The sequence below is a fragment of the Nyctereutes procyonoides genome, unplaced genomic scaffold, assembly GCF_905146905.1.
Source record: "Nyctereutes procyonoides isolate TBG_1078 unplaced genomic scaffold, NYPRO_anot_genome, whole genome shotgun sequence".
In the NCBI taxonomy this organism is placed as follows: Eukaryota; Metazoa; Chordata; class Mammalia; order Carnivora; family Canidae; genus Nyctereutes; species Nyctereutes procyonoides.
Window position 1 is genome coordinate 65,389,180 of NW_026575140.1, and position 16,155 is coordinate 65,405,334.

At 39.8% G+C, this 16,155-nt stretch overlaps 1 protein-coding gene across 3 annotated transcripts in view; it reads left to right on the plus strand.

Moving 5' to 3' along the window:
- The window catches only part of ATM (ATM serine/threonine kinase), a 120,376-nt gene extending 104,694 nt beyond the window's left edge, over positions 1-15,682 (plus strand). For all 3 annotated transcript variants that reach the window (XM_055304703.1, XM_055304705.1, XM_055304704.1), the window contains exons 58-64: positions 566-715; positions 2,756-2,921; positions 4,263-4,349; positions 7,013-7,127; positions 7,797-7,860; positions 12,806-12,942; positions 13,058-15,682. In XM_055304703.1, the coding sequence (XP_055160678.1) occupies positions 566-715; positions 2,756-2,921; positions 4,263-4,349; positions 7,013-7,127; positions 7,797-7,860; positions 12,806-12,942; positions 13,058-13,241 (903 nt within the window). In that variant the 3' untranslated portion in view covers positions 13,242-15,682. The remainder of the gene's footprint in view (positions 1-565; positions 716-2,755; positions 2,922-4,262; positions 4,350-7,012; positions 7,128-7,796; positions 7,861-12,805; positions 12,943-13,057) is intronic.
- The last annotated feature ends 473 nt before the right edge of the window (positions 15,683-16,155 follow it).

The following is a 16,155-nucleotide window of genomic DNA, read 5'->3' on the forward strand; positions in this document are numbered from 1 at the left end:
ATTTGATAAAGCTTTTTAGTGGGTAAGAGGATGTTTGTTTATATCATTTTCTCTGCTTTATGTTTATATATATGTCATAATTTTTAATTTTTCCAGTAAGATTGGCTCATTTTATGTTCAGGAATACATTTCCTCTTGGTGTAGCTACAAGACTCTGAAGCGAGAATACATTTACTTAACAAAGTATATTAGTATTAAGACTATATTCATTATTTTCCAAAGTGAAGTTTTTCAGATTGTTTGAAATTAAAAGCATAAGGAAAGCTGGTAATTCATCTGCTAAATGGAGGAAACTGGCTCAATGAGATGATGCTGAAAACCATAGCAGGGCCTACCTCTCAGGGAATTACTGAGATGGAGCAGAGCAGGTCCTCATGAGTCTCAGCCACAGGCTAGAAAATCTTATTCTTGGAGCCTATGTGTATTTTCTGTTGCTTAACTCCCCTCAACACAGAAATAGCAAGACAATTGAAAGAGCTGCTCTCCACTGACTCTGGTAGTTGAGCAGTCATCCCATGCTCTTGGATACGCTTCCAGTAATCAAAAGGTATCTCCTCTGATGCAGGTGGTTCCGCTTTCTCAGCGAAGCGGGGTTCTCGAATGGTGCACGGGAACCGTCCCTATTGGTGAGTTTCTTGTCAACAACGAGAATGGTGCTCATAAGAGATACAGGCCAAAGGACTTAAGTGCCCTTCACTGCCAGAAGAAAATGATGGTGAGTGACACTCAGAAATATAAGTTATTCCAAAATTATGTGCCAGCTGCTACAGCTGACAGCTATCAAATGTTAAGAGTACACGATGCTTCAGCTTCATCAGCTGATGATCCTAAGAAAGCTCACTTGCCAGCATGAAAGTGTGTGTGATACAGGAAGGTTTTTAAACTGTATAAAGTGCCAACTCTTGTCTGATGAGAGGTTTAACATTTGGTGGAATGTTAATTTCCTTCCAGTCTGGGGTAAGCTAATTTAAACAAAACACTAACTAAAACCAAAAAACAGATAATGAAATATATATATATTTTTAAAGATTGTATTTATTCATGAGAGACAGAGAGAGAGAGAGGCAGAGACACAAACGGAGGGAGAAGCAGACTCCATGCAGGGAGCCTGATGTGGGATTCGATCCAGGGACTCCAGGATCACGCCCTGGGCTGAAGGCAGGCGTCCAACTGCTGAGCCACTCAGGGATCCCTGAAATAATTTTTATATAAAAGTTATAGACCTTTTAAGACCTTGGCCAATTATGCTGGCCATGTGGCCTGACATTGACTGGACATGTCCTTTCTCCCAGGCACTGTGCTGACACTTCACAAATGTTAGGACTAGTCATCATCATACCTACCCCTTTTTACCCTCTCACTTTAAAATGTAAGGAAGTAAAAAAATAAAAAAAATAAAAATTAAAAAATGTAAGGAAGTTCAGAAATTTAACTTACCCAGGTTAATGAGCTAATGGTGGAGCAAGGATTTGAATCTTCTCGTCCAACCCTAAGATCCATTGCTTTCCCTCTTATTGTGTTTTCTGTTATGTATGTTTTTAAATGAGTAGTAAGCTGCCACTGGCGTTGTGATGGGATGCTGTCCTGGGTACCAGGGGAACCCAGGGGAAGAAGTAGTTCATTCTACCTTCGATGGGCAGGAGTGGAGTCCTGGAGATTCAGCAGGCTTCATAGGCAGTGGCTGTTGAGCCGAGATTACTGATTGAGTCAGGTTTCTAAGCAGGAGGAGCACGGAAGCAAAGGGAAAGAGGCATGGATAGGCAGAGAAAGCAGGAGGAGGAGATAAAGGAGACTGGAGCAGTAGTTGTTATAACAAAATGGAGGGTTGCTTCATGGAACCCTAAGAACTTTGTACTTTGTCCTGTAGGCCGTGCCAAACTCTTGGGAAGGGTTGTGACACCAGATTTGCGTTTTAGAGAAAGAACTTACAGCACTGTGGGCTACCATTTTGAGAAGCTGACTCGAGGCGTGACACAGGGGCCCTGAATTAAGACTAATCCAAGTAGGAATGGAGAAGGAGGGGTATATACCAGAAATATGAAGGAGGCAGAACTGATAGGATTTGGTTGCTGATTAGAAGAGGGGTTGGGAGAAAAAAGTAATCAGTTATGCCCAGTTTTTGGGTGGTGGGGTGGATGGAGGGGCTCTTCACTGTGTAGAAGAGGGGAGGTGGTGGAGGCTTGCTGGGGGGGGGGGGTAAAGCGTTTGGACGTGATCCAAGTGAAGATGCTGAGTAGGCAGAGAAGCTGGAGCTTAATAAAGATATGTGACCTGGAGACAAGGATGTGGGGTCATCACATGGGTGGGGGTTGAGCCCACTGAGGTAGAAGAGCTTTGCTGCAGGAAAGTCTTACCTGGTGAGAAGATATCAGAGGATGGATTTGAGATGTCAGTGACTTCACCATCCTGCAGCAATTTTTCCATTCTTCTTGCTTCTCTGTGTCCTGTTGTGCCCTGGTGCTGAGCAACCTTCTTAGCCCATCTGGAGCCACCTCTGGCTGTTCTGTGTTTACTTCCACACAGATTACAGAATCATTCAGGTTAGAACTGCATTAAAACAGTCCCTGGCACTGTGCCGCCTCCTCTGAGATTCACGGTTTCCCTGACCAGACTCTTAGCTTCCTGGGGGTGAATGGTACCTCACTCACCTGTTGCCTCTGCATCTGTCATACTATTTTCTATTTAGAAACTCTCAGTAGGCGTTAAAGTAGTTGAACACAACATTGAGAAAATTTTATATTTGATCTTTTTAAAGGATGTACAAAAAAAGTCTTTTGAAGAGAAATATGAAACTTTCATGGATATCTGCCAAAAATTTCAGCCAGTTTTCCGTTACTTCTGCATGGAAAAATTCTTGGACCCAGCTGTTTGGTTTGAGAAGCGACTGGCTTATACTCGCAGTGTGGCCACTTCCTCGATTGGTAATCTTCTTGTCCATCTTAGCTGGTGTGCCCCTGGCTGCTTCCTGGGGATGATGGTGCTGATGGAGCTGGTCAGCCAGACCACCCTCCTCGTTCCATCATCATGCTTTGTGTTCCTCCCGACCCTCGGCTCATAACTGTAGCTCTTCCGAGCTTTTGCAGGACAGAATTCTCCAAAGAGAGAAGTCCGGCTCTTCTTTATTCAGTAGTGAACATGGTGTATTTTCAATCTTCCCTCCATCTGTTATTTTCTGAGATCGTCTTTGGGAAATCATAAAACTCACAATAGCTATATTTAACTCCTTTAATTATTGTTGTTATTTAGCACAGAATCTCTGTTATCACCCAATGACTGAATCTCTTTAATAGAATTTTGTATTTGGATTAAAAATCATGATCTGCACTGAAATATGCAGTGCATAATACATATTTTGACCTTGTTTTTTGAATTGGTAAAGACTGGAATAGTTTGACAGGGCAATTAGCAAAATCCTAGAGAATAAAAACTAATTTGAACACCAGAGATCTTCTAATCTATTGATTTTTTAATTAATAAAGACCATCCCTCCATCTCTTAGGTAGCATACCCCAGAAAGGCAGGGTGTGTATATTCTGAACAAGTTCTAGGTAATGACAAAACGCTCTTCTTTGTAGAATCATTGAGAATCACTAATCTGATTCAACAAATTGAGTTTTTAAATAAGAAAGTTGGCCCAATTAATGACCAAGCTGGCCAGGTGCATAGGTGTCCTCACTTCATCCCTCTCTACTGTTTTTTCTGTCATACCATATGGTGTTTTCCATTAGGTCAGAAGTACTCAGGTACACCACATCTATCTTAAAAACAGAAATGCAGTTTTTCCTGGACATATACCTGATGAAATGAATTAATGATTAATTTATGTTAAGTATAATTCATTTAGCAGAAGAAAGTTTCACTGAAAAATGAAGAACTTACCCATAGTCTTCTCAATTTAAAAGTGTACTTAATAAAATAGTTGAGTGCATATAATGCCCTGCTTTGACCCTTCTCAATAATAGGTCTCAACTTTAACCACAGTAATTTTCAAAGTATAAATATTTTTAAGTGCATATTTATTAGTAAGGGGGAAGCTTTTTTTTTAGCACATCATCTAGGATTTATAAAATGCATACTAATGAAAACAGCTGGTAAGATTTGACTTAAAGTGGCAAGTTATGTACATATTATCCTTTAAGCTGAATAGCCTACACTGCTTAAAAATCATGTTGTCAGTGGTCTTAGTAGAAATTATGGCTAAATGCTTTCTAGAAATAGATGATACCAGTGATTTCAGGTTGGTTTGTTGTTATTTTCCCCAGTTGGTTACATACTTGGACTTGGTGATCGACATGTACAGAATATCTTGATAAATGAGCAGTCTGCAGAACTTGTACATATAGATTTGGGTAAGTAATAAAAGATTAGAGATGCATCTGTATTCTATTTATTAAATATTTGGTCTTAAGAAATGATATTTGCCCCCAGAATGTTATGGACACAAATAGAACAAAGTAATAAATATTAAAAAAAAAAAAAGCATAAACACATGCTGGAGGGAATAACTAACTCCGCCAAGATAATGAGTGAAACTTACAACAACAGGTGACATTTAAGCTGGTTCTTAAGGAAAGGAAAGATAATCCAGACAGGAGAAAGAGCAAATATGCAATGGGGAATAATGAAGATGTAACATACAGGAATGGCAAGACATTAGATGTGGCCGGAGTGAAGGTGCCTGTAGTTGAGTAGCTGGTGAGGTAGCTTGGTACAAACAAGACTGTAAAAAGCCAGGTTAAGACTTTTAACTTTAATCTCTTAAACAAGGGGAAGTAAATGCAGATATATTTAAGTAGGACACAACTATTATTTAATTACTGGAAAAATAATTTGGGGAGCGGTACTGGCAGTAGAAAGACCAGTTAGGACCAACATAATAGTTCAGACAAGAAAGAAGGATGATTTGGATCAAAGCTGTAGAGGTGAGGAGATGGGATGTGGGGGATATTTCATAGGAACCTGCACCAAGGGTGTCCGACGTGGCAACAGCAGGAGAAGGGACTCCAGGATAACTGACATTTCTAGCTAAGGAACACAGCAGGTTTTGTGAAGAACCAAAAAGCAGTAAGTTTACATTTGCACAGCAGTTTTAGGTATTAATGGGACTTCCAGGTATAAAGGGCAATTTAATATACAGGAAGGCAAAGAGGTTGAGCAAGTGGTATAGCTGTAGAACCTTCCGCTAATAGATTTCAGTTGAGGTCACTAGACAGGAGGAGGTTCTGATCTTCTCTGTAATCCTTGATAAAGAGGACTAAGGTTAGAATCCTAAGGAATGCCAGCTTTGAAAAGCCTGAGTCAGAAAACAAAAGATTGAGGAATAAGCAACAAGTCATGGGAACAAGGAGGCAGGGATATCTTGGAAGGCAGAGGAGGAAAATTTTTCATGAGAAGTGCTCAGTAGTGTCTGATATGTCAGGTCAGATAAGAGCAACACTGAAAACAGGGCTTTGAATTTAACAGTTAATCAGTGTTAGCAGTCTAGGAAGTAATTCGGATAGAATGGAAGAGGTGAGATTGTGGAAAGGTAGGGACTGAACAGAGGTTGGGATGTGCAGACCAAGAACATGCAGCTGTTTGCAAGAGGTTTAGAAGGATGGGAGAGACATTCGCTGTAGAGATGGGGAGACATGCTTGAGCATTTTGTTCTGTTTTGAGGGGTTTTTTTATTTGCTTTTTTTAAGGTGAGAGAAATGTGAACATATTCTATATTGATAAGCTAGAGGAGTGAGACAGAGATCTGGAAATAGCTAGGGAAGTCCTAAAGCAGAGGGGATACACGGAGGGTGCTTTAGCTTTTCCACTGAGAGGAGGAAGTCTTGAGCTCGAGGGGTAAGAATTGGAGGGAAATTACATCTGCTGTTGTTTTAACTGGGAAAATGAAAGTATGCTTGCTGAACCTCAGAGGGATGATACCTGGTCTTGGGAGAAGAGTACAGTGTCAACTGGCCTCCACGGAGGTGAGACCAAGAGCCGAGTGGAGAGAGTGAACGAAACAGCGTATCGCACAGTCCACGGGGTGCTTGCCTGCTGTGAGGACCTGTATTTGCAGGGGAGCCAGTAGTGTTTTCCACACCTTCCTCTAGCATCCCTGGAGTCTCAGCTGTGGATTGGAATGGAGCAGTGTGGAGGAGGCCAGGGGCGAAGGGGATGGGAGGTAGTAGCGAGAGGGACCAAACCTGAGTGGAGTAGAGAAAGAAGAGAGGCTGACGAACTAGAAATCTCAATGAGTTTGAAGACTCTTCAATAAGAATAAGGAGGTAGAAGAAGAGATTTCAGTTAGAATGTGGAATTTAAGATTTCTAAAAAGGGTACAGTCTTAGGAAATTATAAGTTCTGTAGTATAATCTATATAAGTCGTTTGCTGAGAGAGGAAGATTGATTTTCATTAGAATAGAGAAGATTATTATATGGCTTTCCCCAGAATGAGTTCAGTTATAAAAAGTTATATAAGAGTAGTGATGGCTGGAAGCACAAGGTGGGTGGGGGGCAGTAGGCCTCAGGAGGGTTGTGGGTGGCTCTAAATGGGGCAGCATGAGGGATCCTTGTGATGATGGATCAGTGTCCGTGTCCTGGCTATGAGGCTGTTCTGTATAGTTTTGCAAGATGTTACCATTGGGGGAAAATGAATAAAGAGTATATGGGATATTTTGTATTTTATGTATTGTTATCTTACAACTGCATATGACTGTAGTTATCTCAGAATAAAGAGTTTCACTTAAAAAATTTTATTAATATGTAGCCAATGTATATATATTTAAATACATATAAATTAAGATTATATGCATATTTGGCATTTTAAATCCTACCCATAACTATTTCATTTTTAAAAATTACCCTTTAATCTAGAACTTCTCTAATTATGTGTTGAAGTAGTTACACTTTTTAGAGTTGAGGAGCATCTCCTAGACAGTGGCAGAGCAGAAACACAATGAACTGCTGTGAGTTCTGGGCCGTGGGGGAGGACAGTTTGCTGTGGCACCTCCTAACCTTGCTGTACTGTTTACTTTAGGAGTTGCTTTTGAACAGGGTAAAATCCTCCCTACTCCTGAAACAGTTCCTTTCAGGCTCACCAGAGATATTGTGGATGGGATGGGCATTACTGGTGTTGAAGGCGTCTTCAGAAGGTAAGTGTTTAAAAGTGTTGAAAGCAGGTGGTTTTTCGTGTCAAAATTGTTTGGATTATTGATTTCTATAGATAAAATTCACTGCTAAATTACCTTCCAATGATTTATGGGTAGTAAGGAAAACCCTGGGGTAAAGAGAGTAATAGTTTCCCCTTCTCCAAACCGTCTGCAACCTCACCCTCTAGAGCATCCATAGCTGTCCTTCCCAGCACCCTCTGGTAGCAGCTTGCCTTTACGTTAATGCCTCTGCCCTGCGAACTCTCTTTATTGCTTGGAACTTCTCCAGGTGTCAATTGTCGGGCATATAATCTGCACTGAAGGAGTGTATGATGGACCAGTTTCTGCTAAAAGCTCTTCGCAGTTGTGTCTAGTTTTCCCAGCATTGATCCATGTGCTCAGCTTTTAATAGAGTAGCTTCTAGGCAAAGTGAACTGTTACCACAATCAATGACTGAAGTGTTTCATAGTAGTACCATGTTATTCTTCTAAATGCTTAGCATATATTCACATAGATATTTATATTCCTCTCAAAAACATTTATTGAAACCAGAGTCTGCCTAGTACTGTGCTCTTTGAGATGTTAATTTGGGAATTATTAACAAGAGTAGCCTCGGCACAGTATACATGAATATGTTAGAAACATAACAAAATCCATATTCTGTGTTCGTAGATGCTGTGAGAAAACCATGGAGGTTATGAGAAGCTCTCAGGAAACCCTGTTAACCATTGTGGAGGTAAAGTGTATTATAAGGAAGTCCTTATTTCTCTGTCATTAGATTGTGTGTATTGTTAGGATATCACTGATTTGGGTAGCCCTGGTGGCTCAGCAGTTTAGTGCTGCTTTCAACCTGGGCATGATCATGGAGACCCAGGATCGAGTCCCATGTCGGGCTCCCTGCATGGAGCCTGCTTCTCCCTCTGCCTGTGTCTCTTCCTCTTTCTCTCTCTGTGTGTGTGTCATGAATAAATAAGTAAGTCTTAAAAAAAAAAAGCATATCATTGATTTGAGGATTTAATGTAGTGGGACAATGCTGGGCAGCCGGAGGGAGAAGGGTATGCACATTGGTCAATAGTGGTTGAGAAACAACTCCAGTCCTCAAGTTTCCAGGCATTTTACAGCATTATAAGTCATCTCTAATGCTTAATTCATAAATCAGCACTTTGACATATTAGCTCTTTCCTATGGCATTACCTGCTTTCAGAATGGTTTCCATTAGGGTGTTGAGAGAAATCAGGAAGTTACATCTCCTTTGCCTCTGCCCCAGGTTCAGAACATTTTATCACAGCTTCATGTGGGTCAGGCAGAAAGAGAAGGAGGAACACCAGATTTCCAGTCCTGAATGACATTAGCTCTACCCAGGGGAGAATTCTGTATGTACAGCAGTGATTTAGCACCCTGGTAAAGAGTATGTGGGGCAAGAGACCAGTAGTATTTCCTCCACAGGGAAATGTCAGAGGTGGAGCACAGGTGAGCCTCCCTCACTTACAGCCGTTAGCCTTTATTCCTTTAACCTGGTGCTGCTGTACCGGCTGTACTTTAATATCACCATACAGCTTGTAAGAAATTCTGATGCTGACCATATTCAAACCATACTTCTGGGGATGGGGCAGGACCGTTTGTGATTTTTTTTTTAAAGCTATTGACATCTAATGGGTGGAGGCCAGAGATGTATCCTGTAGTGCATAGGACAGTCCCTGCAACAATAAAGTATTCAGCCCAAAACTGTTAGTAGTGCTGGGGCCAAGAAACCCTGCTGTAGCTTAACCAGTCTCTGTTCCTTTATTGTTTTCATTCAGCCACTTCTGTTCTGATAGTAAGACTAATGTCCATTTTTTAAAGTACTCTGGTTCTTCCTTGATTTCAAAATTTGCAAATATGACTCCTCTAAACAGAAGCCCTAGGGTTTAGAATAATTTGTGTTGTTTCTCTGCTGAAATCCTTCTAATTATAGAAGCCTCCATTCCTTTTCATTATTTGATTAATAAGATGTACCTCCCTGTGGGTTCAAACTGAAGCAACCATCAACCTTATATGGACTGCTATATGCAGACCCTACCTGCAAACCTAATGGTAACCACAAATCCAAAACCATTAATAGACATGCAAAGAATAAAGAGAAAGGAGTTCAAGTGTATCACTAAAGAAAGCCAGCAATCCATGAAAGAGAGAAAAGAAAGGGTCAGAGAAAAACTACAAAATAACCATAAAACAAGTAACAAAATGGCAATAAATACATAACTATCAATAATTACTTTGAATGTAAATGGACTACATATTCCAATCAAAGGACAGGGTGATGGAATGGACAAAAAGACAGGACCCATCCATATGCTGTATACAGGAGACTCATCTCAGACCCAAAGACACCTGCAGATCGAAAGTGAGGGGATGGAGAACCATCTGCCATGCTAATGGATGTCAAAAGAAAGCTGGAGTAGCAATACTTAGACAAAATAGACTTTAAAACAAAGACTGTAATAATAAACACATGATATAATAATAATGGGGACAGTCCAACATGAAGATATAACAATTGTAAACATTTATGCTTGCAACACTGGATCAGCCAGATACATAAAACAGTTAATAACAAACGTAAGGAACCAATCAATAGTAATACAATAATAGTGGGAGACTTTAACAGCCATCTTACATTGATGGACCAGTCTTTCAAACAGAAAATCAGCAAGGAAACAGTGGCTTTGCATAACCAACTGGACCAGATGGACTTAACAGATATATTCAAAACATTCCACCTTAAAATACTAGAATCCACACAGAACATTCTTCAGAATAGATCACACAACAAGTCTCACCAAATTCAAAAGGATTGAGGTCATACTGTGCATCTTTTCTGACCACAATGATATGAAACGAGAAGTCAACCAAAAGAAAAAATCTGGAAAAGACCACAAATACATGAGGGTTAAATAACATACTACCAAACATTGAATGAGTCAACCAAGAAATCAAAGACATCAAAAAGTACATGGAAACAAATAAAAATGAAAACACAGTGGTCCAAAATCTTGTGATGCAGCAAAAGCAGTTTTAAGAGGGAAGTTTTTAGCAATACAGGCCTACGTCAAGAAGCAAGAAAAATCCCAAATAACCTAACGTTACACCTAAAAGAACTAGAAAAAGTACAAACAAAACCCATACCAGTGGACAGAAGGAGATAATAAAATTAAGAGCAGAAATAAATAGAAACTAAAAAACAATAAAAAAAATAAATGAAACCAGGAGCCGGTCCTTTGAAAAGATCAACAAAATTGATAAACCTCTAGCAAAATTTATCAAAAAAAAGAAGAATCAAAATCACAAATGAAAGAGGAGAAATAACAATCAGCACCACAGAAATACAGTTATAAGAAAATACTATAAAAACTATGGCAACGAATTAGACAACCTGGAAGAAATGGATAAATTCCTAGAAACATGTAACTTACCAAAACTAAAGCAGGAAGAAGTAAAAAATTTGGACTAATTGATTGCCAGCAAGAAATGTTGGGAGTTTTTTGATTACTGATTCAAATAAAAGTCCAGGACCAGATGGCTTCAGAAGCGAATTCTACTGAACATGTAAAGAAGAATTAATACCTATTCTCAAACTATCCCAAGAAATAGATAAAGAAGGGAAACTTCCAGACTCATTTTATGAGGCCAGTATCACCCTGACACTGAAACCAGGTAAGTAGAACATAAAAAAGAGAACTACAGGCCAATATCTCTGATGAATATAGATGCAGAAACCTTCAACAAAATACTAGCAAACCAAATCCAACATTACATTAAAAAAACCATTCACCATGGTCAAGTGGGATTTACTCCTGGTTGGTTGCAGGGTGGTTTGGTATTTGCAAATCAAGCAACCTGTTACAATATGTTTTTGTTTAAAGATTTTTATTTATTTATTCATGAGAGACACACAGAGAGGCAGAGACATGGGCAGAGGAAGAAGCAGGCTCCATGCAGGGAGCCCGATGCGGGTCGATCCCAGGTCTCCAGGATCATGCCCTGGGCTGAAGGCAGGCTCTAAACCACTGAGCCACCCAGGGATCCCAAATATGTTGATAAGAGAAAGGATAAAAAGCATATTATAATTTCAATAGGTGCTTAAAAAGCATTAAATGACAAAGTAGACATCCATTCATGATAAAAGCCCTCAACAAAGTAGATTTAGAAGGAACATACTTCAACATCATAAAGGCCTGATATAAAAAACCCTCAGCAGGGATCCCTGGGTGGCGCAGCGGTTTGGCGCCTGCCTTTGGCCCAGGGCGTGATCCTGGAGAACCGGGATCGAATCCCACGTCGGGCTCCCGGAGCATGGAGCCTGCTTCTCCCTCTGCCTGTGTCTCTGCCTCTCTCTCTCTCTCTCTGTGACTATCATAAATAATAAGTAAAAATTAAAAAAAACCCATATAATGTACATGATTATTCTAGAAAGATAAATACTCTTTCCCTTAAAAAAAAAAAAACCCTCAGCAAACATCATCCTCAGTGGGGAAAAACAGAGCTTTTCCTGTAAGGTCAGGAACAACACAAGGATGTCCACTCTCACCACTTTTATTCAACATAGTACCAGCCTCAGCAATCAGACGACAATAACAAAAATAATAAAAGGCATCCAAATTGGTAAGGAAGAAGTAAAACTGCCACTATTTGCAGATGACATGATACCAAAAATAGGAAACCCAGAATATTCCCCCCAAAAACTACTAGGGCTGATAAATGAGTTAAGTCACAGGCTACAAGATCAATGTGCAGAAATCTGTTGCAGATTGGCAGAGTATTCCACCATGACAAAATTGTAACACTTCTTGCTGCTGCCTTTTGTGTTTTCTCAGTACTTCTGTAAGCTGGGACTGTAAAGTCCCTTTGAGCATTACATGTTTCATTCATAGGGGTGTTCTGCATCAGCAGTATCAAGTCTGCTCATCTGTTTCATGCTGCCTCAGGCAATGCCCAGGGCCATTAAAAATGTGGCGGGCTCTGACTTTGAATATCTGTGGTTTGTGCATAAGTTCAAGGGTTCCTGTGTAACTCCAGTTGGGCACTGACATGGCTTTACAGTTCAGAGATCCAGACTAGGTTCACCCACAAAAGGGAACTTGGGTTTTGAGGAGCTTTCAATAAAATATACCTTTTGTTTTTTCCCCAGTGGAATTTGGAACTAATTGAGAAAAAAAGAAAAAAGCCTTAAGAATAGACACCAGAATGTTAGCTTTATTACTGGTAAAATTATTGGAGAACATGGTGTAGGAGTGAAGCCCAAACAGGCTTGCTGGTGCTGTCCAGCTCCTACACGTGATCTGTCTGTTCAGCCCACCTGAGGGAGAGATGGGGCAGGCACAGGTGAAGAGGAAGAGAGCTAGAAGGAAGGAAGTGTTCTTGTCTCTCTTTAATAGAGGAGTTTCACCTAGTCAGGAAACAGCTTAAGGGATGTCACCACCCCCAACCACAGAGGAAGAATGGATTCAGAATGGGATCAAAGGCCCAGAGCACTAGCCTAGCACAGTTTCCCCCACAAGGGAACAGGAAGTGCCTGCGATGGGTCATCCCTGTCCCATGTCACCTGCCATTTAACTGGCCTCTGTACTGTTTTTCACGCTGGTTCCTCTTTGAGTACCTCATCAGAAAGCACGCTGTTCTTCTAACACATATGTTCTGTCTAGGTTCTCCTGTACGACCCCCTGTTTGACTGGACTATGAATCCTCTGAAAGCTTTGTATTTACAGCAGAGGCTGGAGGATGACACTGAGCTCCACTCCACTCCCAGTGGAGATGACCAGGAATGCAAACGCAGTCTCAGGTGAGCAGATTTTCCTGTTGCCAAAGCCCAAGGCCCTTTAGCCTGTCCCACCTCACTACCACCTGTGTGTTTGTCACTAGTCCCACCTCACTACCACCTGTGTGTTTGTCCTTAGTGACAGTGACCAGAGTTTCAACAAAGTAGCAGAGCGTGTCTTGATGAGGTTACAGGAGAAACTGAAAGGAGTGGAAGAAGGAACAGTGCTCAGTGTGGGGGGACAGGTGAATCTGCTCATACAGCAAGCTATGGACCCCAAAAATCTCAGCCGACTTTTCCCAGGATGGAAAGCGTGGGTATGATGCAGTATATGGATTTCCCTGCAGTTCCACTTTTAAAAATGATATTGTGGCCTTCGTTTTTAACCCATCCAACAGACTTTGTATAGGTACAAATATTTAAGTGAACTATTTACTGTGTTTTAAAAAAATGTTTAATACTTGACTCAGTCACCTCAAGAGAACTTGACAGTCTCAAGGAAAATCTTTTCTCTCAGCTTTTAGAAATAAGTGTCATTCATGCTGTACTTCTACCTAATCATTTGGTTTTTCTTCTCAAGTATGTACTACTGTTGTTCTCAGTAGAATCACTGACAGACTTTAGCTGAAAATGGAAGCAACTGGAGGAGAGAACATGAATTTGGTATGAATTAGGAGAAAGAAAGAAACTGCTGGTTTGAGGTAGATTTTTAATTAACACTTGTTTCCCAGATATTATGTATGAATGATATTATTTGGTATTAATTTATAAAAGGAAGAAAAAGCTTTAAAATTGTAAGCATTTATGTATCATGGTAGAACTACATTAAAAATAAGGAATGTTGAAAGCAAATTAGTACTTAAATATTTTCAGTAAGATTTCCCAGTGTTACTGAATAATGAAGTTGTTACATTATGGAGAACAAATTTCTAAGACACAGTACAGTTTCTATTTTAAAAATGTATATTGGAACTTCTCATTCCATTCTGTATCTTTTAAAACCCTTCTGTGCTGTTTTCTCTCTCTCTGATGACTTTGTGCCTCTTGTAGTGTATGAATTCTCTTGTCAGCTATGTATAATCTCCTTTTTAGACTGTTTATTGTGTTTCTTTTTTCAAAAATTACTTTTCATTTCAGGGTGCCTGTGTGGCTCAGGTGGTTAAGCCTCTGCCTTCCACTCAGGTCATGATCTTGGGGTCCTGGGATCAAGCCCCACATGGGGCTCCCTGCTCAGCGGGGAGTCCTGCTTTTCCCCCTCCCCCTCCTCGGTCGTGCTCTCTCTCTCTAATAAGTAAAATCTTTTAAAAAGATTGTTTTTCATTTCTACCTATGTATCATTTTTCAGATCTGGCTATTGATTAATAACATCTAGTTTTTTTTTTTAACTTTTCCATTTTTTTATGTTACTAATCACTTTACATATCCCTATCTTACAGTCTAACAGCTCTATATTAAATCAAATTCCTATTGTTTGTATCTGTTGAATTTTATATTTAGTGGAATGTTTATCCACATATTTCATAATTTTGGAATATGAACTTCAGCAAGGCTTTCTCTGTGGGCATTTTGAGTGGCCTGGAATAATTCATTCCAGATAGGGTTTCTGGAGAACTCTTCTTAAAATTACTAGTTTACATTTCAAATTACAAACTTACCTTGATGTATCTTTTTCTGCACACTGTCTAAATGAAGATTTGGTATATATAGGAAGTTTGATTACAGTAGTGAATAAAGGGATTGTAATAAACTTACAATGTCTTTACGAAAACCTTGAAGTTTTTGTGGATGGAATAAGAAATTATCTAGATTAGACAGGATAGACATATAAACTTGTAGCTAAAATTCTTGCTAGTTGATATATGCAATTGAATGGCATCATTAATGTACTTATCATCCAGGAGGTATGCCATAATTTTCCTGTCCTGTTTCGAATATTCTTCATAATGGTTTTGCAAAGTTTGCCAAGTTTGCAGATAACAAATTTAGGAGGAATAGCTGATTCACAGTTGATAGAATTCAGCTTCTCAAAGATTCCGACAGGAATGCTGTCTAGAAACAAATAGATATTTAAAATATTAATTATACAATTTGTTGTATGCTGGATGCCTGACCTACAATACATGCAGCATACCATAGGAGATTAGTGATAGTACTCTAGTTTACAGCCGGAGAAAGTGAAGTTTAGAGAAATAACTTGTCCAAGACCAGAATATAGTGAACTGAAGGTATAAGTGTAATGCGGACAAAGAAACCAGGCTTCACCAGTTGTTCGGTACAAACCTAATAGAGCAGCTCATAGAAAGGCTAGTAGATCATTTACTGAACAGTTTTGTCTGAATTAAGGGAGGTCATCACCCTGCTACCACTCTGTGCTGGTCATACCACTTCAAGTTGTCTCCTTCTAGTGTACATTTACAATATATGCACTTAGAAGTGCTGAAGATTTATACATGGTATAAAGGAAATAAAAGCAAAGAGGAAGAACTTTGGATTTCTTATTTGTAGTCAGCAATTCTTTAAAAAAGTAGAAAGTATACTGACCTGAAACATAAAAGTATGTGCCATTTCAAATATTTCGTTTGCACTTTAATGAAATTATGTATTTTCTGTAGATTTATTTTAGTACCATTGAATGTATTTCTTTACTATACTGTTACCAGAATCCAGTTACGCTATTCCCTGTTTTTGAATAAATAATCCTGAAAGAAAACACATGTTAAATAAGACTTATTTATTTTATTCAGATGTTTGAGTGTTCTGTGTACCAGTCCCAGGGCTAGTTCCCAGGGAGACAGTGGTGAGTGAGGCAGAACAGCCGACCCTTAAAGAGTCCCAGGCTGGGGCATGCACATAGCTTCCTGTCCAGTGGCAACTAGGAAGATGGACAGATCCAGTCTGATAGCCTGTGTGTCTGTTCAAATAGCCTGCTTGTTTTCCTTAATTACCCCATTACAGAACGGCAAATAAATGTTCCATGTTTGGGCCCAGACAGTGATCTAGTTGACATTTCTAAAGTCTCAAAGATACATCCTGGAGGGACGCCTGGGTGGGTGGCTCAGTGGTTGAGCATCTGCCTTTGGCTCAGGGCGTGATCCTGGAGTTAAGGGATCAAATCCCACATTGGGCTTCTGTGAGGAGTCTGCTTCTCCCTCTGCCTATGTCTCTGCCTTCTCTCTGCGTCTCTCATGAATAAATAAAATATTTAACAACAACAAAAAAAGATACATCCTGGAATAA